This window comes from Podarcis muralis, chromosome 1, assembly GCF_964188315.1.
Source record: "Podarcis muralis chromosome 1, rPodMur119.hap1.1, whole genome shotgun sequence".
NCBI classification, from domain to species: domain Eukaryota; kingdom Metazoa; phylum Chordata; class Lepidosauria; order Squamata; family Lacertidae; genus Podarcis; species Podarcis muralis.
In genome coordinates this window covers 41,795,681-41,821,500 of record NC_135655.1, presented here as the reverse complement: position 1 = coordinate 41,821,500, position 25,820 = coordinate 41,795,681, and the positions used below count along the sequence as shown (strand labels likewise).

The 25,820-nt window shown below is 43.0% G+C and overlaps 2 protein-coding genes and 1 long non-coding RNA gene across 4 annotated transcripts in view; 1 reads left to right on the top strand and 2 right to left on the bottom strand.

Annotated features, from left to right (window-relative positions):
- Positions 1-3,456: 3,456 nt before the first annotated feature.
- Positions 3,457-7,150, bottom strand: LOC114593732 (uncharacterized). The gene is made up of 3 exons (XR_003705771.2): positions 7,012-7,150; positions 4,438-4,513; positions 3,457-4,329 (listed from the first exon to the last, which is right to left on the bottom strand). It is a non-coding gene; the product is annotated as an uncharacterized LOC114593732 (long non-coding RNA).
- A 34-nt stretch (positions 7,151-7,184) lies between these two features.
- SRP14 (signal recognition particle 14) lies at positions 7,185-10,630 on the top strand. Its single transcript, XM_028722364.2, has 5 exons — positions 7,185-7,338; positions 7,886-7,958; positions 9,196-9,308; positions 9,998-10,030; positions 10,239-10,630. Exons 1-5 carry the CDS (start codon positions 7,315-7,317, stop codon positions 10,326-10,328), a joined length of 333 nt encoding a protein of 110 aa, XP_028578197.1. The 5' UTR covers positions 7,185-7,314; the 3' UTR covers positions 10,329-10,630.
- A 1,726-nt stretch (positions 10,631-12,356) lies between these two features.
- The window catches only part of EIF2AK4 (eukaryotic translation initiation factor 2 alpha kinase 4), a 49,713-nt gene continuing 36,249 nt past the window's right edge, over positions 12,357-25,820 (bottom strand). For both annotated transcript variants that reach the window (XM_028722253.2, XM_028722235.2), the window contains 14 exons: positions 24,712-24,828; positions 22,892-22,957; positions 21,444-21,614; positions 20,805-20,939; positions 20,615-20,722; positions 19,953-20,081; positions 19,065-19,151; positions 18,490-18,602; positions 17,535-17,593; positions 15,633-15,730; positions 14,091-14,156; positions 13,749-13,793; positions 13,247-13,365; positions 12,357-12,650 (listed from right to left, as the gene is read on the bottom strand). In XM_028722253.2, the coding sequence (XP_028578086.2) occupies positions 12,593-12,650; positions 13,247-13,365; positions 13,749-13,793; positions 14,091-14,156; positions 15,633-15,730; positions 17,535-17,593; positions 18,490-18,602; positions 19,065-19,151; positions 19,953-20,081; positions 20,615-20,722; positions 20,805-20,939; positions 21,444-21,614; positions 22,892-22,957; positions 24,712-24,828 (1,371 nt within the window). In that variant the 3' untranslated portion in view covers positions 12,357-12,592. The remainder of the gene's footprint in view (positions 12,651-13,246; positions 13,366-13,748; positions 13,794-14,090; positions 14,157-15,632; positions 15,731-17,534; positions 17,594-18,489; positions 18,603-19,064; positions 19,152-19,952; positions 20,082-20,614; positions 20,723-20,804; positions 20,940-21,443; positions 21,615-22,891; positions 22,958-24,711; positions 24,829-25,820) is intronic.

Genomic DNA, 25,820 nt, shown 5'->3' with positions numbered 1-25,820 from the left:
CGTGACATTGCTGCTCTGGCGAGCCAGAGCCGCACATGGAAACGCCGTTTACCTTCCCACTAGTAAGCGGTCTCTATTTATCTACTTGCACCCGGGGGTGCTTTCGAACTGTTAGGTTGGCAGGCGCTGGGACCGAACAACGGGAGCGCACCCCACCGCGGGGATTCGAACCGCCGACCTTTCGATCGGCAAGCCCTAGGCGCTGAGGCTTTTACCCACAGCGCCACCCGCGTCCCTCTTAAAATAATGTATAAACACCAACAATTAGGAAACACTTGTCTGTGAGCGCTCCAATTGGAGAACAACCTTTACCAAAGGTGTAATGGGCTTTGAAGACACTTGAACTCAGGACGCAAGGGAGAAACGTGCTAAGAGGAAGGCAAGCTTGGCAAATCCACACCGTGATCAACTCCCGCCCAGAAACCAATGTCCACACTGTGGAAGGATGTGTGGATCCAGAATTGGCCTCCACAGTCACTTACGGACTCAGTGTTAAAACCGTGCTTCTGGAAGACAATCTTACTCGGCTGCGAGTGATTGCCAAAGAAGGAGGAGGAGGAGGAGACCCTCCACGTGTCCTGATTTTCCAAGGATAGCCCCAGAATTATGAAAGCCCCCCTGGCTTCTGATTTGATCCCAGAATCTCCCTATTTTCCTCACCAGTGCTGCTGCTGCCAAGCTCAGGGAGAAGGAGGAGCCGGCACTTGTTCTGAGTGAGGGAGCATTCCGTTGCCTCTCCATGGCCGCTGCTGCCAGCCTCCTCCCTTGGGCAGCTCATAGCGGCTGCAGGAGAGCAGACAAGAAGAAGGAGAAGTCGCTGCCACTGAGGCCCTGCCCCATGTGACGCACTGGCTCTGAGGGGCAGGCATTGGGCAGGGCTGCCCTGGGTGGGAAGAAAGGGGGAGCAGAATACAAGAGTCTTGATTTTTTTTCCCTTTTACAAATGCTTTGTGTGTCCATATCTAATCTTGCCCCTTTCTAAGATTTATTTATTGGTGTGTGCTTTTCTTTTTGTAAATGTACCAAAGAATACAATACAGCTGTACCTTGGTTCTCGAATGGAATCTGTTCCGGAAGTCTGTTCGACTTCCGAAAACGTTCAAAAACCAAGGCTTGGCTTCTGATTGGCTGCAGGAGCTTCCTGCACTCAGTCGGAAGCTGCGGAAGCTGTATCGGATGTTCAGGTTCCAAAGAAATCGTTCGCACTTCTGGGTTTGCAACGTTCCGGAGCCAAAACGTTCAAGTCGCAAGGCGTTCAACAACCAAGGTACGACTGTACAATCCAATCCAATCCAATCCGGATTAAGGGGTTTTCTCAGGGCACTGGAGAGAATGTGTGCTGTGTCCCATTGGTGTAGTTGTGCTGGCACTTGCCCTTCTTCTGCTGGGAACTGCTTTGCGAGGGGCAGATGGGGTTTGAGGAGGATCAGTCTGGCAGGAAATGAGAAATGTCCCTATTTTCATGGGAGAAATGTCTGAGGGCATGTCCAGTGAGGATTTGCATGTGATCTCACTGAAGTGAATGTGGAAGTTTTTGCTGTGCGAGTGAGTCACATCCTCCCTTGTGTGCAAGGAGCTGCTGGGAGGGAGCAGTGATGTCCTGCCTTAGGGCAGGTTCCTGGACTGCCTCAGCCCCAGCGGCTCTTCCAGCCAGACCTTGTATTCTCCTATAAATATGCTGCGAGCAACAAGAAATTAAAGGAATGTGCAGGCCCATTAGGCAACATGAAAGGCAGGTTAATAACTGATAGGGAGGGGAGGGAAAAGCATGGAAGTGCTCGGCGCCTTCTTTCCTCCAGATCGTTTCAAAATTACAACCAGCTGTTCCGTACATTTGACACTAATAACAAAACAGTAAGGCATTTCCAACAGGGGAAGTACCCATCAAATATACAGGGAAACAATATCTATGATTCAATTTGTGGCGGCATGGTGAACGGAGATCGTTTAAGAGGCACCTTTGAGATCTCAGGCAACACAGGTAAAGTCCACAAGAGCTGGAGAAGAGTGAAGAGGTTAGCAATTATTAAGGGGGGGGGGGGAAATGTCAGACGGATCCAAGAAATTGCAAACCACCAAACCTTGATTTCTAGGTTGGGTAAATTAATAGAATTAATAACAACTAGGGCAACAGACTGCACGAATTCACTTTACTTGTGCGAATCTAAAGTTCTGGCCTGGCAAAATATACCTTCCACAGAATAGCGGCCATTCAGAGGCAACTGTAATCAAAAACGAAAGGAACAAATGGTTTTGAGATGACTGAGCCAGATGCATTGGATGAAGTGGCCTGTAGACCACAGGTCTCTAGCATACTGAATTTGTCAGCCTTTTAAAGTGCTACAGGACTCTTTCGTTGTTTTTGAAATGCAGGTACGTTATCAAGGAGGCACCATATGGAGATCTGGGTCACAGGGAGCCATGATGAACAGGGCAAATAGGGATAATTGATGGTGCTTCCTGTTGATTGATGGGCTCAAGCCTAAATTGATGGGGTCAAACCTAAAATGCCTGCAGACAGCAACCAATCAGGGGGTCCGCAGAGCATTCTGTGGTAGGCAGGCATCAAAATTCAAGATGAAACTCTGGTTAAGGACAGGGCCCAATCAAAACAATATGCAGGCACCTGTCTTATTGCACAGGAAGTTAAAGTAAGCAAAGGGAACTGAGCAGGTTGCAATGTTCATGTTTACACGAACGTATTCATGTTTACAGAGCTTAGAAAGTGTTCCTGGGCATTCCTGGGCAAGGCCATGCAGTTAAAGCCAGCAACCTTGCATGTGAGTCATGCTGCCCTCCGCCTGGCCTTTTCTTCCCTTCTCATGTCACTTTAACCTGATCCCTAATCAGTTCGGAGTGCACCAGGAACATGTGATTTTCTCTGCACCCTCCCAACTGAATGTTCTCATTCCATAATGATGCAACACCCTCTCAGTTTCTGATGGGTGTTCCGTAAAACACAATAATGCTTTCTGAAGAGCCAAGAGCCAGCAGGACTGTTTGTGATGATGTTGGGGTTCTTTAAGCTGCTAATTCTTTTTTAAAAAATGAAATGACATTTACAGCCTTTTGTTCCACTTCTTTAGATTCCAATGACTTAATTGTAGGTTACCTAATTCTGTTAAGTAGAAGTGATTCACCCTCTCTGTGGGTCAGGTGATGAAGAAGAGCCTGCGGACATTTTTGGGTGCCTGTTTTGTAAATATTTGAAGATATATGCTCAGCAGTAGCTGGTAAGGCAGTGGTTCTCAACCTTCCTAATGCCGCAACCCTTTAATACAGTTCCTCATGTTGTGGTGATCCCCAACCATAAAATTATTTTCGTTGCTACTTCATAACTGTAATTTTGCTACTGTTATGAATCGTAATGTAAATATCTGATATGCAGGATGTATTTTCATTGTTACAAATTGAACATAATTAAAGCATAGTGATTAATCACAAAACAATATGTAATTATATATTGTGAAATATTTATTTCTAATTACAAATAAATGAAATTTTGTCTTGAAGCATGGTGTAGCATGGGTAACAGTCTTAATATAACAACAGTAAACTACATTGCTACATTTTGCAACAGTATGCGTAACGATTTTACATTTACCCAGTAATTATAATTCATGAAGCGTCATTTTACCTCCAATACTGCTGCTTTCAACACAGTAGCTGCTCTCTACATGTGTGACTGGTCCGGATAAGTACATTACGGCGCCAACCCTGTCACATACACCTGTATTTGTAAGGGGTGTATGTGATGGGGTTGGCACAATGACGTCATCACGCCGGATACTCATATGTGGGCATATCTGCATGTGGGCGGACCCGGCTGGAGACGGATAGAGGAGCGGTGTCTCAGTTCCTAAGACCATCGGAAATATGTGTTTTCCGATGGTCTTACGCAGAGGTTGGCAACTTAAGGCCCATAGGCCGGATACAGCCCATGGCCGATTCCGTTGATTGTACCAAGAAAAAAGCACACCAAGAACTCAGGCCAATGTGAGTTTCAACAGTGGGAGTGGCCCCTATTTACAAATCAATAGTCAACAGTAACAAAAACTAATCCATTCAAAAGTATGTATTCTGACAAGGATTACAAATTCAAATAGAGATAACAAACTCAAACACATAAAGATATGTATAACACAATAATTCGTTACAGAATTAGAGATAAGCGTTTATGAGTAGAGATAAGTTTATGTTAGTCCATAGTCAGATTCGACATGGAGGTCTTGCGAAGGTCTTAGTTTCAATCATAGAGCAGAAGTCAGAAGTCAATTATGGATTAGAAACCAGGACAGGGCCCTGTTTCGATGTATTCACCTTCATCAGCTGGAAGTATCAAATATTACATGAAAATACATTTAAATTCTAAATTATCATAAATTATAAAACAGTCATAAATTATAAAACAGTATTATATAACATTTGGTTCCTTACCTAATTTTTAAAGGGTCATGTAAGTTTAAAGACTTTCGGATATCCTGTTATTTTCTACGTTTCTCAGGGATAACAACTGAAAATAATCAATATTAATAATAATTACATGTGTTGAATCAAATTAAAAACTCTAAGGCAGCAAATAATCATATGATTCCTCACCTATGTGTGGGTAGATGAACGTGTATCTTGAGCTTTTCTGTGCGTTTTCAATTTGGAAGTGAGCCTATCACCTTTTATATGCACTTAAAGGGGTAGATAAGATCCCCTAGATCTTCTTAAAGGCATAGAGTTCTAAAGTTCAGAGGACAGCTGCAGTTTAATTTGAGGTCTTAAAGAAATGATGTATAATCCTGATAGCTATTCAGACCCATAGGGGTCATGGTCTTAAGTAAATGGATGTACTGGGCTTCCTGTTGTAATAACAGTCTATTGATATGTCTCCGATTGAATGGGTCTACTCTAGGTTTCCAGATAATGAAAACTACAAAATCTTCCTGCGAGTGCTTCAATTGGAGAACAGCCTTTACGAAAGGAGTCATAGGCTTTGAAGACACTCAAACTCAGGACGAAAGGGAGAAACGAGCTAAGAGGAAGGCACGTTTGGCAAACCCTCACCGTGATCAACTCCCACCCAGAAACATATATCCTCATTGTGGATCCAGAATTGGCCTCCACAGTCACCTACAGACACATCATTATGACCGTGCTCATGGAAGACAATGGGCTACGAGTGATCACTAAAGAAGAAGGGTGTGGACCTGATGTTCATCCTCTGGTAGACCTGGCATCCAGACAATATCTTTCCACTCACTACTAAAACTCTGTTATTTCCTTTGCTCCCTTCATACTTACAAGCCATTAATTAATTGCTTTGTTGCTGCAGTCAACTTCACAGACTCTCCCTGTTGTTAAAGGCACAAGAGCTCTGCCCAGAAAAAGAGTTGGCATTCCTCCTTTAAGACCAGGAGGAGAATGGGTCCCAGACCTCACCTGGAAACCGTAACGTACAACAGCTCTTTGCCCAACTTCACACTCACCATGAAAAGAAAATGGAGAATGAAGTGATGGTAATAATTAGCACAATGTGGGTGAGGTCTTTAGGTAGCTCACAAACCAACAGCATCACTAAGTTAACATAACATTGTCAGAATGGCTGTAGGTAATATTATATTGCAATTCCAGAAGGATTTGTGACACACTGTGTGTCATTGGAAAAGACATTCCATAAAATGTGATCTCAGATAAAAACATCTTTGAATGCTCAAAAATGATGGATGCTTGTCATTTTGCCTCCTGGGTAGTGCTGTATTAAGTATTTTAACATAAGTTAAAGACCAGATATAAATGCACCTACACATCAGGACAGAGAGGATTAACTTTAGTTATTTTATGCAGTCACAGTGCCTCCTACTGCTTTTGACAGCAAAATGTGAGCAGATTTTGATACAAAGGTCAGTCAGAAAGGAGTTGCTTGAGTTCTCATGATGTTTTAGAAAAATTAAAACAGCTTTTGCAAGCCAAGCCCATAGCTGAAAATTTCCCAGACACAGCCAGAATACAACAGTGTCTGGATGAAAATCCCTGAAATGTCCATTATTAATTTTTTTTGAACTTTGCTATTCAGCAACTTTTGTGTCCGGGTTTTCACTTTTTGAAATCTTAGGCAATTCCAAGATATGGGGTATTTATTTTATTTGTATACCGCCCTATACCCGTTGTTCACAACATAACAATAGAAAAAAACACATAAATAATAATAATAATAAATTAAATAAGACATTCTGCCGAATGTGCAGCCATCAGGTGTATCCGTCCATTTCCTTCGACAAGGGGAGGGAATGGCTGTAAAACCTTCCAAGAAAGTCCAGCATTTCGAAGGACAGACCTAGAAAACATTATGCTTCTCATACTGAGTTTTTTGAAACCAAAGGAATGCGCTTGAACATCCGTCTAATATCCAGAGATGCCTTTGGAGAAGATGCTGCACTTTCTCAGTGCCGGATTTATGTACAGTGGTGCCTCGCAAGACGAAAATAATCTGTTCCGCGAGTCTCTTCGTCTAGCGGTTTTTTCGTCTTGCGAAGCAACCCTATTAGCGGCTTAGCGCTATTAGCGGTTTAGCGGCTTAGCGGCTATTAAAGGCTTAGCGGCTTAGCGGCTATTAGCGGCTTAGCGGCTTAGAAAAAAGGGGGGGAGAGCGAAAAAAAATCGCAAGCCCATAGGGAAAATCGTCTTGCGAAGCAACTCAAAAATGGAAAACCCTTTCGTCTAGCGGGTTTTTCGTCTTGCAAGGCATTCGTCTTGCGGGGCACCACTGTATAAGCTAAACAAGCTATAGCCTAGGCCCACTCTCTTGGGAGCCCCCAAAAAATTTAAAGGAAAAAAAAGTGGATGTACATTTCCAAAGCATAAGATAAAAAACAAATAAAATAAAACCTACATACAGCAACAGCGGCAAATGGCTTTAGATACCTATTAGGTCCATAAATTACCATATTCTATTCAACATAAAAAAAGAGCGGCAATCTGTTGTTGACAAAGGACAGCTGGACATATAAAGGGCCCCATTACCTTCAGTAGCTTACGGCCTCATCAAACCTAAATCCGGCCCTCACCCTCCCTTAACGAGCCTATAAATGACAGGTTCGCGGGTCGCTCCGTTTGAAACCCCAGGGGACGGCGGAGCAGTACCGCTTGCAGCCAAGCGGGGGCAGCAGCGAGCCAGATCGGGGGCGGGGTTTCCCCTCTAGCCGCACCGAGCGCTGCGTCCTCCGTGGCGGCGAGAAGCACTTCCGTTTCCGGGCCGCTCCTTCGCTCCGCGGAATTGTGACGGGGCTCTTGCAGGCGCCGAGCGAGCGAGCAAAGGAGCCGGCTATGGTGCTGCTGGAGAGCGAGCAGGTGCCGCGGCCTCGCGTTTTCCTGGGTCCCTTGAGTTGGGGGCCGGGTAGGCAGAGCCGGGCCGGGTCCACCCACCCGCTTTCTGTGCTTGGCCGCCTCATGGGGGGCGGCGGGCGGCGTGGCAGTTCCTGAACGTGGCGGTGCCTCCCGTGAGGATTCCGGTGCGGAGATCCTAGCTCGCTTTAATGAACCCCCGAGTTGCGTTACCCTCGCATAGTTAAACCAAGATCCATTCATTTCTCAGGCGTATCGCCCCTGGTTTCTTAACGAAGACCAGCCAGGATTGCCACGTTTTGGGGGCTGGGGTTTTTTTTTGGGGGGGGGAGGGAGGGATTTATCAGCCCTGATAAATTGCTGCTTTGTGAAGGTGGGAATAGAGACCCGAAAATGCAAGCATTGCAATCGGATGGCGTCACTGGAAACTGCAATAAGGGGGGGGGGGGAATAAAACAAGGGTTGTTTCCCAGCTCTTGACTGTGTTAAGAATTCCATAAACCTCATTCATCCGCGATTGTTCTTAATCAGAAAACGGGTTTCTCGTTTGCAGTTTCTGACAGAGCTTACAAGATTGTTTCAAAAATGTAGGAGCACAGGCAGCGTCTATATAACGCTAAAGAAATGTAAGTATTATGTTAACTATTTCAGCAGTTGTGAATGGTGGATATGCCTGCATATTTGCCCAGTACTTCGTTTTTCAATATCGCCCCTTAAAAAAAAAAAAGCGTCGTGAGCCAGTTTGTACTGCAGTTGTTAGCATAAATGAAGTAATGCTGAAGTGGGCATGTATGAGAACTGAAAAATGTGTGGTTAGTCAAAGAAAACCCTTATCTGTAGCTCTCAGCTTCTTTAATACATGCTTCATTTTTGCTAGATTGAGGAAATTCTAAATGAGGGACTGGGAGGTCCAGAGCAGTGAGTACACTGTCACATCCTAGGTCCTGCCAACTCAGAAGGGAGGGAGCAGGTGGCACAGCTGATCAGGTCCCTAACATAGATTCAAAGTCTCCAGTGCGCTATCCAAAACAACCTGTTCTGAGCTTTTGTAGAATGCCCTCAACAGGAAAAGTGCCTGCAGAAGTGCCCTGTAGTTTGGGCATCCACTACAGTAGAGCTCCCACCCTAAGCGCTGGTCTCTGCCAGCCAAGTCTAGAAAGAAGCAACCACACTTTTACTCTATTGCCTGCTCCATCCCAGAGTTGGGAGCAGAGAACAGTAGATTGAATGGGGGTATAAAATTGATGAGATCCTCTTTTAGCACAGTAAATACTAAACCTCAGCTCGCAGCTGTTTGCACATTGGAGCCCCAAAGCCAAGCCAAATAAAATCTTTAAAGGCTTTTAGGGGAAAAAAACAACATTCTGGTCTGAGCAACCAAATTGGGGGGGGGGGGGAGGTACCCAAGAAAGAACTAAGGGGTTGCTGTGGAGTCGTTGGAAGAATTAATGTGGCAGTAGTGATCTTTCTGAGCAGTCTGATGCTGCCACTTTTGAGCTGATTCCTACCCTCCACTCCATGCCTGAATCATTAAAAACTAGGCTAGATTGGCCATGCCTTCCCTTATTCCCCAGGGTTTGCTTTTAAGCCAGATATTTGAGGCATTCTTAGTGGGATTGGGGGATGAGATGACTATTTGTTTGCATCTAACCGTTGCCATTATACACTTTAAAAAACCACAAACACGTTTGTGTCCAATTTAAACATAGCAACGCTATTGTTTCTCAGCTTCCACATTCAGAATTCTCCTAATCTTCGACACAAACTTCAAAGCTGTAAAAGTACAAACCTGCATTTCAGCGTTCTTTCGCCACCGTTGGATGTTGTATATGTATATATGTTTAATGCTTCTGTTTAATATAGATGATGGTCGGACAAGACCCATCCCACGAAAGGGCCATATTGAGGGCTTTGAACCTGTAGACAACAAATGTCTTCTTAGAGCAACAGATGGGAAGAAAAAGATAAGCACAGTGGTAGGTATTAGGTAGGATTCACTCAGTTGGGTCCTAACATGATTGAAGATAAATGGAAATTTCTTTTTAGTGTTGGCAAGAAATTACTTGCTAATTGTCACAAATTAATTTTGTTTAATCAACCTTATTTTAAGTGTTTATATGTAGATTCAGTATGTTCATCCTTGAGACTATATGTTTCCACTGTCATAAGGATTAAAGTGCAGTTCCTAAAGATCTTAATTCCATTGGCAAGGAGAGTTACAAAATTAGCAGTTGGTAGAGTCCTTTGTTGCTAGGTTACCTGGAAACAAAAGAACAGCAGCAAAACACAATAAATAGGAATGCCATTTGCTTGCAACATTGATTAGTGCAATTTTTTCCAAGGCACTGCATATATAATCATCAAAAAGAGAGAATTTAGCCAATGGCAGTTTAAAATTTGAGACTTGCTTTAAAAATTCATTTGGGAAGTCTTTTTCAACTCCATAACCTTTCAAGTTGCTACCTGAAGCTCTTTGAGAAGCAATTGTCCCCGTTTCCCCAAAACTCAATTCATGGCCTTAAACCACAAAGCTGCTCTAACCCTTATTAGACTATAATTTGATTTATTCAGCTGAAAGCGGTGGTCACAGGGACCAGTTCTTGAAGAGGTTGTTGACATTTTATCTTGTAATTTTTAAAATAACATATGACTAATTTTTTTATAGGTGAGTTCAAAGGAAGTCAACAAATTCCAGATGGTAAGTGTATACCGGATTCATTTCCATTTCAGAACATTTTATGGATTAACTTCAAATTACAAAATCAATAAATGAAGTGCGGCACTCTGAGAAAGATGGGCACTTCTAACGACAATATTTTAATTCTGCAAATGAATTGCTACTGTTTGTAATCCTTCTATGGAATTTGAATGCATTCTCTGAAATGTTTTGATTATTTTGGTTGCAGGCTTATTCAAATTTGCTCAGAGCTAACATGGACGGTTTAAAGAAAAAAGACAAGAAAAGCAAAAATAAGAAAAGCAAAGCAACACAGTGACAATACAGAATACAGAATGTTTCTACCCCTACAGTGGATCTGAATTCTAGCATGTAAACAGTTTTTTCTTTATGTTGTTACTTTTGACCTTACTTTTGGTGGATAGCCAGAATCGAGACATCTTAAATTGAAAACACTCTTTGGATTGTGATATGTGGGATAGAGCCACAATACATATATTGTAGATGCTGTTGGATTTTGTATCTGCTCCGAGTTGTTGTTGGGCTGAGTGGTTGGTTGTTGGGGAGAACCCATCTTTTGGGTGAAATAGTACAAAAATAAAGGACTAATGTTTGAAATCATCTTATACTGAAACTTTCTGTCTGCCTTTAATACTGATCAAATGAGGCCTAGTGTACAGCAAAAGTTGCAATAGAAATGAAACTAGATAAAAATTTGCTTTGGTGTTTCTCTTATTAACAGCATCAAGGTTTTTTATGATTGGAGTTAAGTTGGAGGTCAATACCTTTGTGAGCCACAAGAATTTGACAAGGAATTGTGCTGCAATCTGCGTTGAAAACTTGACTTTAAATAGTTTATGACTCATGTTCTCAATCACTTTTAGTATGCTTGTGTTTAACATCATTTTCCAGTATTTGTGCTGCAGTGACAGATACTTTTGCATTGACAGATACTCCTGTGCAGCATGGTGCAAGGCAAGTGTTATGTCAGTCAAATTTATTTTGCTGCTTAATTGTGGTGTGGCAAGTAAGATTTAGATTGTGCATTGCTGGAATGATCTTCAGGTAGTAATAGTAGAATATCCACTCTAGCCAGTGCTGCTAGCTTCTTAAGAGGAACAATGAATCCAAATTTAAGATGCATCAATGACTTAAGGTAAAGGTACCCCTGCCCGTACGGGCCAGTCTTGACAGACTCTAGGGTTGTGCGCTCATCTCACTCTATAGGCCGGGAGCCAGCGCTGTCCGCAGACACTTCCGGGTCACGTGGCCAGCGTGACAAAGCTGTTCTGGCAAGCCAGCGCAGCACACGGAACGCTGTTTACCTTCCCGCTAGTAAGCGGTCCCTATTTATCTACTTGCACCCAGGGGTGCTTTCGAACTGCTAGGTTGGCAGGCGCTGGGACCGAGCGACGGGAGCGCACCCCGCTGTGGGGATTCGAACCGCCGACCTTTCAGTCGGCAAGTCCTAGGCGCTGAGGCTTTTACCCACAGCGCCAGCTGCGTCCCTATCAATGACTTAAGGAATACTAAAACTTTCTTCCTTCAATTAGATGAAACTATTAGCAGGAGTCATTCTTAAGAACATGTACATATTGCAAGAGAGGCTGTACTGAACTATTCTGATTCTAAATTCTTGTATAAAGTACATTCCATTACAGTCAGTGTTCCGGGTTTCTAATTGTGCTTACACATAGGTTGGATGTGTAGAGGAAGCACAATAGGAAACCTACATTGTATTTGACACTGCTGGATTTAAAATGGATGAACCTGGATCACAATTGTTAGTATGACTCTTCTCTCAGCAAGCTAGAACTAGATTGCTTAGCAGTCCATATGGTGTCAATTGGGCAGCTAACCGGCAGTCCTCCAGATGTTGGATTCCAAACCTCATGGGGCTACTCTAAATGTTACCTTGTCAGCCCTGATCTATCCCAAATGAATACTCCCATTTACAGTAGCTGATTTTTGCCAACAGACTGAGACAGACAGTGCTTAGAGGGCAGGTTCCTTACTGGGCTGTATAGGAAATTTGTGGAAAAATTGGAATTTGTGGCCTCTGCTGCTTGCTCTCTGCAGTAATTGAGGGCCACTCTCTTCACCCTTCAAGTTCAGGGCCAGCAGTAGTGGCAAGTAGAACAATTTAGATCCTAATAAGGAGGAGGGTTTTCTGCCACTATAGATTGCAGCCATGTCTTCATGATGAATGAGACGACTCCTTCAGACAAGGAGGCGGTTGTTGAGATTCTAGGGCTTGGTGCTATGGATACTAAAACTCTTGTTTAAGTCACTAGTTGAATCTTCCACCCACTGCTTTGCTTGAAACAATGACAGCAATACAGCAAGATAATCAAACAGGACTTTATAAAAAAAGGCTACTGTACAATACATTCTGGAAAGATTTACAGCTTTAAAGGAGGTAAAGGAAGTATGGCACAGGAGCTAAATCCTTAATACTTCAAAAGATGTCCCGACACAGTCCCTGTAACAAGTGTGCGCAAAACATTTCTTCACATTAGCGTGAGTGGAAGCAAGTATTGGTTCCAAGTACTATTCCGGTTCATTCTCTCTGAACATTCAGTACTAAAATATAATTTTGTAATAGTCATCTCTGTAGGTGTAGAGGATAAGCACAGGCACTCTGCAAGAAAGAAAAATGCAAAACATTAAAAGCATTACTCCCAGTCATTTAAAATATTCCATAGCTTGGATAATCCGCTCTTACAAGAGAAAGTAGACACCTTAATTTCACTGGCTGACAAACACTCTATTCTTTCAAATGCTGACCACAGGGTATTGAATGAATTGTGTTCACATACAGCAGCCACTCCTATGGGTGAAGGTTCTACGCTGCACTTTTATTTCCTCCCTGCCAAATCATCATAATGGTGTTGGGTATAAGGGAAGAGGAAGTCCTGATGCTAATGTGATGACTTTGTTGGGATACAGCCCAATGGTTTAACAAACCAAGCAACTGTTTGTTGTAAACCAGGATTACTGGTTTACACAAAACAGTAAGCTGAGATTTTTTGATGCCACAAGTAAACTGCAAAAGTCCTCTTTCTGGTCCTGTGGCAGGGAGGAATAGGAGAGGACCCTGTGAACCGATTGAGCCTTTATCTGACTATCCCTATCAGTGTGGCATATTGCCTGAGCCTTAATGAAATTTGCAAAATGACTTGTTGGTTTCCATACGAGAATTCCACACCATCTAATCATGCTTACAAGTATGCTTACCTTTTTTTCATTTTAATATTGTGGATTTCGTCGCAAATTAGTTCAATGTATCTTTGTTTCGGCAATCGTGACATCAGCTGTTTGACAGTTGAATAGAAGGTTTGTTCATCTGCATCACACTGAGAAGAGGAAATAGTAATTAACTGGCAAATATTTTATTGTGGAGTAGGAATGGTGTGTAATACGCTGAGCGCCTAATATGTTGGTTATGATAGTGTGCACTGTGTTGAGAATGTCAGCTTGATTGTTGATATTAGCTCTTTCCGCAGTGTAGTGTATATAAAAGTCCAGGTCTGTTTTGACAGGAAACTTGGAAAGGGGGAGGTTGGGTTGGGGGGACAGTTATACATAACCTTTCTCTAGATGTTTGGCTCTTAAGTGGCCATAAATTCTACAGAGGGAAATACTGCTTTCCTTGCTGTACCGGGCAAGTGGGACTTTCAAGCCTATTTAGCATGGGCTTTCAATAAGAACTAGACAGTCATAGTTTTTTTTTTTTTACCTCTAATGATAAAAAGTGCATTATAGATTCCTTCGGCAGATCCACCTGCAGGAATAACAAAAATTAAATCAATGTAAGTTTGGAATACGTATGAAAAACAAGTTGCATTTGAGTTAATCCATATGAACACTTGAAACTTCTCAAAACTTTCATTTAAATTTTAAATTCTAAAGACTGCATGGCCTTGGAAACAAAGTTAAAATTAAATTGGAAAGGGGAAATGGGAATAATAACTTGAACACTTTGTTCCTCTGTTTTCCCCTAAATTTATTTATTGCATTTATATCTCATCTTTTTCTCTCAAGGAGGCATACATTTAATTTCTACAACAAAGTTACTTACTGCTAAAATTTCAACTTCACTTTTCTGTTGCAGAGCAGCAATGCAGGTCTGGAGTTTGGTTTGTACCTGGAAATTACATTTGGTTTTAAAGATGCACATACAGACAAAGCGGATGATTCCTTTTCATATGAAAACAAAAACAAGCAATCCTGTTGAATTGTAAACAGTCATACCTCTACTTACGTATCCCTCTGGATACAGAATCTTCGGGTTACAGCCATGGCAAACCCGGAATTGTATACTTCCTGGTTTCACCGTGCGCATGCGCAGAAGCGCTCAAATGCGCCGTGTGTGTGCAGAAGCACGCCTATATACATAATTTTTGGGGTGCGAACAGACCCCTGGAACGAATTAAGTTTTTATCCAGAGGGTCCACTGTACTCTCAAACAAAGTCTATCTCACTGAACTGTGCTACATGTTACAGTGTTTTCACAGAAGCATCAAAATGAAAATCCCCATGTACCGTATTTTTTGCACCATAACACTCACCTTTTTCCTCCTAGAAAGTAAGGGGAAATATCTGTGCGTGTTATGGAGGGAATGCCTACGTGTGGCATGCCTACGGAGGGATATCAAACATCCAGCAGCCAGGTGTGCAGGGGGTTTAACTGCATATCCACTTGCACATCCACACACACAATGCATTCTACAAATTAGATTGTTTAAAGTGTTCAAAGGGCAGGGTATAAATCCTTAAAATAAAAACAGGTCCCCCTTGTGTGCAAATATTATTGACTCTGTCCTGAAAAAGCCTTCCAAGCAACTCCATTCACTAGGATGGTGAGCGGCAATGTGAATTGCACGTCTCTCATAATCATGGATATTTTGATGCACACATGCCTCTATATTTATTCTTCAAACAATATAAAAGCAAAGAAGATTCAACGGACTTAAGTTGTCAGTATTGCTTCTTGATCACATTTGCACGTTGGGAAATAATGTGAAGCACCTTGCTGGCAACCTATTTTGCAACAGAATAACCCTGAACAGAAACCACAATCCAAGATGGAGTTCAGTATGCTTAAGCCAGCTGAAATGATGAAGCTTAAGGGCTATGTATTAGTTTGAAGCTAGGCATTTTAAGACAACTAGCAGCCTGGCAGGCAAGGTTTCATGTGGCAAGTTTCAGCCATGTGCACTTGCTTTCCATGCAGATGGTCTTGGGCTTAATCCCTGGCATCTCCAGGCAGGGCTGGGAAATGTTCATGTCTGAAACTGGAGAGTCTCTGCTAGTAAATGTAGACGAGAGATGGGGAACCTCTGCCCCTTCAGATGTTGCTGTATTCCAGCTCCTCTCAGCCCCACAGAGCATGGCCGATTGTCAAGAATTATGGGAACTGGAGTCTCATCAACTTTTGGAAGTCATATCCTGGTGTAAGCAGTACTGAGCCTCTCTGACTTGTGAAGGTCTGATTTGGTGCAAGTCAGCTTTCTATCTTCTTTTCTGTGTCCCTGACACAAATAGGCCATTTGTGGTGAGACCTCACTGCTTCGGAAACATTGGGATGTAGCTACTAAAAGGAGAGCTGCATTCATGATACCTGAACTTCATAGCGCCGCCTGGCACTTGCAGATAACTTCTCTGATGGTACAATGCAGACATTTGGTACCACTACAGTTCCATGTGGCTCAGACAAACCTAAGACGATTCAAAATATTTAGTTAGAAACACCTCTCTTACACATGCACACTTAAAAGAGACAAAAAAGCTACCGTATTTTTCGCTCTATAACACGCACCAGACCATAACACGCACGTAGTTTTTAGAGGAGGAAAACAAGAAAAAAATATTCTAAACAAAACAGTGGATGTATGATTTTTGTGGTTCATGCTGTGGTCACAGACATGTGATCTGACGGTGAGTTTGGGGTAGCCCAATGCAAAAATCCTGAGGATCCATGTGGATCCATGCTAAAGTCGCCCTAAAGTCGCAGGGGCGCTGGGGGAGTGAACAGGAAGCAGGAGGAGAACAATCCCTCTCACACACAGACACACACACACACACAGTATCAATCCTAAAGTCGCAGGAGAGCGCAGGGGCCCTGGGAGTGGGAAGCAAGAGAAGGAGAACGATCCCCCCCCTCTCTCTCACACACACAGAGTATCAATCCTAAAGTCGCAGGAGAGCGCAGGGGCGCTGGGAGAGTGAAGGGGAAGCAAGAGGAGAACGATGCCTCACACACACACACACACACACACACACACACACACACACAGAGTATCAATCCTAAAGTCGCAGGAGAGCGCAGGGGCGCTGGGAGTGGGAAGCAAGAGAAGGAGAACGATCCCCCCCCCTCTCTCTCTCACACACACAGTATCAATCCTAAAGTCGCAGGAGAGCGCAGGGGCGCTGGGAGAGTGAAGGGGAAGCAAGAGGAGAACGATGCCTCACACACACAGAGACACACACACAGAGTATCAATCCTAAAGTCGCAGGGGCGCTGGAAGTAGCAGGGGCGCTGGGAGAGTGAAGGGGAAGCAAGAGAAGGAGAACGATGCCTCACACACAGAGAGACACACAAAGTATCACTCCTAAAGTCGCAGGAGAGCGCTGGGGCGCTGTGAGAGTGAACAGGAAGGAGGAGGAGGAGAACGATAGCTCAAGCACACACACACACACAGCCCCTACAGTGGCTGATCCAAAATCGGACAGCAAAAAACTGCAGGCAGGGACACGGGGTTGTTTTAAAGCAACCAGCCCCGATCTGCTTCTCTCCCTCCTCCCGGCTAGGCTGGCTGAAAAGCTTTGCTGCTACTTAGCAGCTCAGTGGAGAAGAGAGAGGGACATAGAGCACGGGGTTGTTTTAAAGCAACCAACCCCGCTCTGCTTCTCTCCCTCCTGCCCGGCTCGGCTCGCTGACAGGAGCCGCTTACACCCGCTTTGCAGTTTCAAAGAGAGCCACGGACTGCTCACAACTGCAGCGGATTCCCCTGCCATCTGTAGGCATTCGCTCCATAACACGCACAGACATTTCCCCTTACTTTCCAGGAGGAAAAAACTGCGTGTTATAGAGCGAAAAATATGGTATATAACAAGTCTTCATGTATTATGTCCTTGAAAGCATTTTTAATGCTAGCCTGCACTGAACTATTGTAGTTTCTTGTAAAGCTGAATGCACACATAAACAACTAGGTTTCACTATTAGATGAGACTTCGTATCTGCCCTTCAGCAAGAGGTCCCAGGGTGGTTACGACAATTTATATATACAATATTAAAATCAGTGAAATAAAATTGCAGTTGAAAGAGCAGGGTAGGTCCTGGAATATATATAATTTAGAACTGCATTTTCCACGGAAGAACTTGCTAAAATATAAAACTAGTTACGTTCAATATACAACAAATGTGCAGCATCTGCTGTAATGTACATGATTTGTGCAATGAACACTACTAAATTAATATATAGTCTAACCGTTAGTATATACCTATGTATAAAGTACATACCTGAAGTATTAGAAAATGATCCTTTTAGATTTGGTGCTGGCAGATTATCAGAAATTTCCCTAAAACAAAAACAGCAAACAGGTTGCTCAAAACATTTGCTATTATAAACTGCTTTTATTACATAAAAGTAAGACATTCTGAACAATGGAACAATCCTCTCAGATTTGCATGCCTGGAAAGGGATAGGACACAGTGGGGGTGTCTGTCAGCAGCAACTAGCTTCACTGGTGGAGGGGGTGTCTCCTACTACACCTCTGAATAGGTCTGCAGGCGAAGATCTGCTACTGGAAGTACTTTTGGTGGTGGTAAGGCCCCAAATGGGGCATTCAAGGGGGTGACAGGCAGTCTTTGATCCACTGGATCTCTAGATTCATGAGAGATGTCTGATGATTGCCTAGCTTTGCAACACCTGGGATAGAGGGAGGAACCAATGGTGCAGGGTTGAAAAACTAAGGAACTGGAGGGGGGCCAAAGTATGGCCCTGGCCAACGTGAGCCAGAATGGCTCTGGAAGTGGCAGTTCAGATGCCCCTCCACATGATCGCCAATTTAGGTAATAAATCAAGAGGTGATGTGGTAAATTGTTATGTTGTTCAACACATGACAACTTCTGTATTTTACTCCAAACAATATGCACTTATTTATCCTGAGCTGTTTGCAACATCAACCAGGAAGGCTGCTGTTCAATGAGCCTAACAACACTGCTGGAAGGATTATGCCTGTGACTGTCTAAAACACACACAAACACATATAATCAAAATGTGGTATTTGTGGCCTTGTGTTTTGAAATGATTTTGCATTTGATTGTTATTGTAACGGTGTACTGATTTGCGTTTTTGTTCTGTTGTGAGCCACCTTGGAACACATTTATATGGAAAAGTCGCATACAAATTTTACTCCTACTCCTAATGCAATGAGTGTCTTATTTCCCCAAGTTACTATGCATTATTAGCTACCTGTTGCTTCTTTCGTCACAGAATTTGGTCCTCAGTTTCTGAGCCAGATGATCTACTAGATCAGATTCCAAAATCCTTTTCTCTGTCTGCCTTTCCTTCTCAAACGACTTCACCTACAAAAATGCAAAACAGGTGTTTGATTCCACCTAAACATTAGGAATTTCCACCTAAACATTAGGAAGAACTTCCTGACAGTAAGAGCTGTTCGACAGTGGAATTTGCTGCCAAGGTGTGTGGTGGAGTCTCCTTCTTTGGAGGTCTTTAAGCAGAGGCTTGACAACCATATGTCAGGAGTGCTCTGATGGTGTTTCCTGCTTGGCAGGGGGTTGGACTCGATGGCCCTTGTGGTCTCTTCCAACTCTATGATTCTATGATTCCCCTTTGAATTACTCCCATCCAGACACTGACCAGACTCAGACCTCCTTTAAGCATCATCAGCGAGGTGGCTGCATTATGTGCCCTCAGACAACGCTGTGCAAAAGAGCGCCGCAACATTTGGGAGTGTGAGCAAACAGGGCAGAAACAACAGGCGAAGAAAAGCAAAAGGGGAAAAATGCAACCCAGGCACTTTTTACCTTTACATGATTTCCTTCTTTATCGGAGACGAGGGCCACGTAGGTGATCCCAGAACACCTGCAATATTCCTGCAGTTCCTCCTGGGACTAAAACGATCACAAATTACACAAAAAATAAAGATTAGATTTCACAGCACTGAATGTTTTCTGGATAGACACACAGAAAGACAGTGTGGCTGAGAATGATGCACTTGAACTGAGGAGAGGCGGGTTCAAATCCCTCCCTTCCCACGAAGCTTGCTTGGGCCAGTCACTGTCATTCAGCTTGATCTACTTCACAGAGTTGCAGTGGGGATAAGGGCAGGGAGGGGAAGAGGGCTAATTCTGCACCCCTCTAAGTTCTCAGGGAAGAATGGAAATATTTTTTAAAATGTAATAAATATAATCCATTCCAGGCAAAAGTATCAAGTTTTCTCTGCTTGGGCAAACTTGAGGAGGAGTGCTCATACAAGATATGTTGTTGAGCTTTATAAGGTTTCAACAATTTTAAAGTGAGACCCAAGGGCTAGGATTCAACTACAGTGGTACCTCAGGTTAAGTACTTAATTCGTTCTGGTGGTCTGTTCTTAACCTGAAGCACCACATTAGCTAATGGGGCCTCCTGCTGCCGCCGCGCCACCGGAGCCCGATTTCTGTTCTCATCCTGAAGCAAAGTTCTTAACCCGAGGTAATATTTCTGGGTTAGCGGAGTCTGTAACCTGAAGCATACCTGAGGTACCACTGTAAATCCTCTTACAGGTGGAACAAGTTACACAACAGGAGTCGCTCCCTCAACCATCCCCAAATCTGTTCCAGGGGGACAGAACAAATCAAGGGTATGGGGGGGGGGAGTCCTGCTGTGCAGCTGGAAGTTATTGAGTGCTGTGATGAATATATTAGGCGATTTACCTGGGACCAGTCGTACATGATTTCAGCTGCAATTCCTGCAGCCCAGAGCTTCTGAACAATATTGAGAGCTCTTGCCATTGACGTTTGGCCAACACTAACGACTAACAGGTCGCAAGAGCTCACTGTAATCTGGAAGAAAAGGAAGGGGGCGGGGGAGGACCAAATGGTTAGAATCCTTGAGGAACTGCCCCACCACTCTTTTTGAAACGATTAAGTCAGAATGGCAGTGAACTTTGCTTTTGATAGAGATAAAGCAGTCCTAGCTAAATAATGGTCATATCCTTGGTTAATAATCATAATTATTTGGACATCTTGGAAGGTGCACAGGCTGGGGGCAAACAACAATTTGGAGAAGCCAACAGACTTTTTTGGAAACAAAGAGTTTAACTGTTTTTTCCTCCAAAAAAAAAGTTTACATGCATTTCTACGTTACACAGTTGGAAGCATCCAGGTATTAGTTCCACCCTCACATTTGCATGACCCCAATTACAGCAATGAAAATCTTAAGTGAAACAAGCATTACCAGTCTTAAGACTATTTGCTATATTTTCATGTCATTGATAATGTTTGAGAGAGATTAACACTTCTGGAGCTTTGTTACTCTTTACTGAGTTTACATTTAAAAGATTTTAAAAATGTAATGCAGAGGAATGCAAACGTACAGGCTCTTCCATACTCAAAACTGCTGAGCTTATTCTGTCTATAGCTATGCTGACTCCAACTGCTGAAGGAACTGGACCAACTGCTTGTGGGCCTCTGAACTGTGGAATCTGAGAAGACAAAAAGCAGAGGTATATTAGAAAAGTATCAATCACAGCTTAAATTTATAAGCACAAATTTATAAGCACTCACCAAATGATCATATCTTCCCCCAGCAGCGAGAATGTCAGTAACTATCCTGTGTCTGCGTTTAATATATGCAATAAACTGAAAAATAATTCCATTGTGTTGCTGTATTTTATAAACCAGCCCCAAATTTATGGATACCTGCAAGATAAAATGTTGAGTTTATGTTGTCATCTTAGACTTAAGGCAACTGCAGTAAGCAGAAATGGTACAAATGTTCAAATTAACAAGCATGTAAAGTTATTTCAGGTACTAAAATGAGAATTAAAATTCCCTAAGGAAGGCAGCAGTGATCCTAAACAGCATCTATCCCCTCCTACCTGGCTTTTCACAGGGTGGGGTGTGCAAGAGCTATTGTTATCCATCTGTCTCAAGCTTATCCTCTGCACTGGTGTACAACTGGTCATTTTCAATTAATGACCTAAGTAAACTGGCCAGATCTCCCACCCCCTTTAAAGTAAAAGCCCCCCAATACTACATACTGAATTTTTTTTACATGTTGCGCACTTAAGTTGACTAGCTTCAGTAGATGCTTTCTTTATGGCAATTAAATCCGGAAGATCTGTTACGATTAATCAGTGGCCTGACACATAAGAAACACCGTTCTAACCCATTTATTTTGACTTTTTAAAAACTCTTACAAACCTGAATTTTTATGCCAAGTTTCTTTAGCAGACCCACTGTTTCCTCAAGTTCTTTCATGCCAAGTTTCACCAGCGAGGTGGCCCCTGTCTTTTGCTTCAATATCGTGTTTAACAATGGCATCAGATCTTGCAACTCCCCTTTCTGTTCAATGAATTTGTACAGCTGAGCAAGCTGAAAGGCAAGAAATGGGTATAAATAAAGCACATATGTAGGAATTGCTATGTGCTGGTTGGAACTAAAGGCACAAGAGCAGAAAGCCCTATCAGCAAAGCAAACTGGCAAACAAAGCAGCTGTTTTAAAATGGGACTATGTGAGTTCTAGGGACGCGGGTAGTGCTGTGGGTTAAACCACAGAGCCTAGGACTTGCTGATCGGAAGGTCGGCGGTTCGAATCCCCGCGATGGGGTGAGCTCCTGTTGCTCGGTCCCTGCTCCTGCCAACCTAGCAGTTCAAAAGCACGTCAAAGTGCAAGTAGATAAATAGGTACCGCTCCGGCAGGAAGGTAAACGGTGTTTCCGTGCACTGCTCTGGTTCACTAGAAGCGGCTTAGTCATGCTGGCCACATGACCCGGAAGCTGTACGCCGGCTCCCTCAGCCAGTAAAGTGAGATGAGCACCACAACCCCAGAGTCAGCCACGACTGGACCTAATAGTCAGGGGTCCTTTATGTGAGTTCTAAATGGAGCTGCAGCCAGTATTCTGAACCAACATTTTGTACCAGTTGAAGTTTCTGCATCATCTTCAAGGGCAGCGCCATCGAGAGTGTGTTGCAACAACCTATTCTGGAAGTTACCAGAGCATGGAGTACAATGGACAAGTCATCTCCACCCCAAAGTAGCCAAAGCTGGTGAATCAGGCACTCCTGAGCTTCCAGTGACCATGCTGGAGCATATCTGCTTTTCATGATTCAGCTTCCAATTTACTGGCCTACTTCCAGCTCACTGCTGCCTCCAAGCACTGAGCTTGCACCTTAGTGCCCTTTCCTGATTTAGATAGAAAAATGGGTGTGATCTGCGTATTGGCAACAGTTCCCAGTGGTTTCAGTATGTTTAAATACTGTCTGTTTCCAACAGAGAAATCTCAGCTAACTTAAATATAAAATACATGCGGGTCAATGCCAACCAATGTAAAAGACAGTATTGGGAGGGAGTAGCTATGCCCTGCCTGTTATAAATGGGAAGAAGGAGAATATAAAAATAAAGGTTAAGTAAAATGCTTATGGAAGTATTTGCAGACTCTCTTGAACCTCCATAGTACTATGAAAGAAAACTGAACATGTTGCTTTTAATTTTTAACCACTCTGAGAATCTCTCAGGGCTCGAGTGGGGTATAAATATAAATACATTTATACCCCACTCGAGCCCTGAGAGATTCTCAGAGTGGTTAAAAATACATCAAAAATAAAACACACACACACACACACAACCAAGGCATTTTCATATTACTTACATTGTTTGATGATAGAGAAATGTTGCAGAACTTGGCTTCCACTTCTCTTTTAGTTAATTTTTCAGTCTGCAGCAAAATAAATGATCAACATACAAGCTGTTTGATATTCTCTTATTTTTAGTTTGGGGGGGGCGGGACTTAAAAGAGAATTTGTGTTTTTTTAAAAACCAAGCAGTGCTTAAATTTTATAAAATAAAATGGAAATGTGACATTTAAATTTCTGTCCTGTCACCCATAAAATGTTCAACATTTATATGCAGATTATTACTAAACTTTATCTACGTGTTTCCTTATATTGGAAGGTCTCAAGGAAACTTACATAGAAAATGAAGAAATATTAAAAACCATACACTGATTATAACTAAAACACTAAACATCCCCCAAGTACATATTTCCCACAAATGATCACTGTGACAGAACATTTTGTTGTATTTGCAAATAAAAAAATACAAGAAAGAAACAGTTAAAAATAATCCACTGAGTGAGAGACATGCATCAACATTCAAATGCTTGGGTGTGTTAAAAAAAGTCTCTGAGGAGGTTTGAGGCAAGCATACAGGCAAGTATTACCACTGTGCCAATGGTACACCACAACTAAACATTTCTTGCCCTCTGAAACCCAACAGTTCTGTCTCTGCCCTCGGAAGAAGGTCTGAATGCAAATCCTGGAATTTGGTGTTGCACCTGAACTGATCTTAAGTCCTGCTCTGGTTATGCTTTGGGTGAAGGACTGTATCTCAGTGGTGAAGTATTTGCTTTGCATTCGGGTGGCCCCAGGGTTCAAGCCTCAGCATCTCCAGGTAGGGTTGGAAATATCAGGGTTGAAACCCTGGAAAGCCACTGCCAGTCAGTGTGGACTATACTGAGCTGGTGTCAGGGACCGTGCTGCGGAGGCTGTACTGAGGAGGAATTGGTGGGAGTCTCCCCCTCCTGCTGCTCCTGACCAGGATCCCGAATCTTCCCAGAAGCAGTGGGACAGTATAGATTTGGAACGGTGGTTCGCAGAGGGACATAGTTCAGAAGACAAAAGTTGGGAAGAACTGGGTGGTGAACAGCTAGGAGGAGGAGAAGCGGGAGAGAGAGTTAACAGACTCTCTTTCGCTGGAAAGCATCCATCTGCTCAGGCCAAGGTCAAGGAGTGCAGATAAGGTGGCAGCACAGAAAGCAAAGTGGTTGCAAGATCAGGTTGCAAGGTGCGGAAGTGACGTGGATGACGAGAGGGGAAATAGGTGGAACCCTTAATTGGGAGCACCTTCATTCCTAGAAATGGATTCTTTGTTCTCCGCTATGAGCATTAAAATTTCTAACTGGCAAAAGACTCCTTTTGCTTTGTTCTGCTTATCTACTGCCAAAGAGGGGAGGGAGCCGAGTCCCTGAAGCCTGATAGCTAGATGGACAGGCACAAGGCAGCTTCCTAGGTAAAAAAAAGCTTTACATGCAACATGTGCCAGAATGTGGCTGTGGACAAATGCTGCCCACAGGAAAACCAATGCTGTATGAAGAATAAGCATCTACACCACTATCTCCAGGGTTCCTGAACCAGCAAGATGTGTGTACAAATCTCCTTTGCTGAATCATGGCAAGCAGAGCTGGTGCATCACAGTCTAAAGGCAGTTGGGGACATTTGAGCCAATGTTCACCTTAATGCTACTTCCCTGCTACTTGAACCCATTGTCTTTTCCTCCTCTCTGTGATCCTGGTGAACACCTACTCTTCCTTTTTCCGCTGGCCACTCCTTCAAAACCTACTGCAATGATTTATGCAGCTTGTCTGCAACCAATAAAGAAGTCTTGTGGTTACTGAACACATAAATGACTTACCACAGCATCATAGAGAATGATGTAAACTTGATTGAGTTTGTCTTCAGGTATCCCACAATGCAGAAGGATAGCTTTCAGTAAGGCGGTGTGATTCAAAAAGATGCTATAGTTTCTTTCCTAATAAAGAGCAAAGTTTGGTGTTTATGCCCATTACCTTTTTAATGATAGCCAAATTTGAGCTTCCTTAATTCAGCAAAAAAAGTTCACTAATCATCCGATCTCCTAATATATAGTATTGTGTCTTGCACATCAGAACGGAGGTGTACTTCAAACTTGGAGGAACTCGTTTGAAACTGCACTAAGCTGTGTACAACTTGAAAACAGTGGTCAGGATCCAAAGAACCATGAAACTTGTTCTCTGAGTCTAAGCAGGCTTAGATTCATTCTTCTGCGACAGAAGCCTTCTCGCTCTACCCTGGCACTGCAAAAAGTGATTTTGAAATGGAGTAGTTTGGAAAACAGCTTGAAATATAGTATTGTGGTGTGAAGAGTGTGTGTCAGAAAACATCAAAAACTCTGTTCAGCTAATGCAACTTAAATCTAAGCAGTTCTTGGCATCCTAACCTCTTATTCAAATTTGGTATTTACTTTATAAATATTTGTAGAATCATTAACATATAAGCTTCAATAAATAAAAATGAAGGCTATGTTTATGCCATGCTGGATTGTGGCTGTGTTCTCGGCGTGATTTTCCAGTAATCTTAGCTGGTACAAGTTCCCTGCAGTTTCATAACACCTGCTTCTTCTCTGCAAATTTTTTCCTTAAAATGTTTTGAGATTTTTCAAAGGAAAGTATGTCAAAATCTTTGGGGAAATCCAACATTTTCTCCTTAATGTCTTGCTTACAGATACTAAACACATACACTCCTTGATGAGAAGTCTGGCAAAGATGTGTTACAATTGGGTAGAGAGGCAAGAAAAACTAAACTGTATAAAACTTTGAAAGACTTCTGTAAGGCAAGCTATAAAATGGACCAAATTCATTCCTACTCAAGAGGCATCGGGATACCACTGCTGCTGCTGCACTGTGAGTTGGGAAGGCCGCTCCCTCCTCAGGCTGATTCCACCTGGCCCAGGGGGCGGGGCCCAGACTGACTCACCATCGCAAC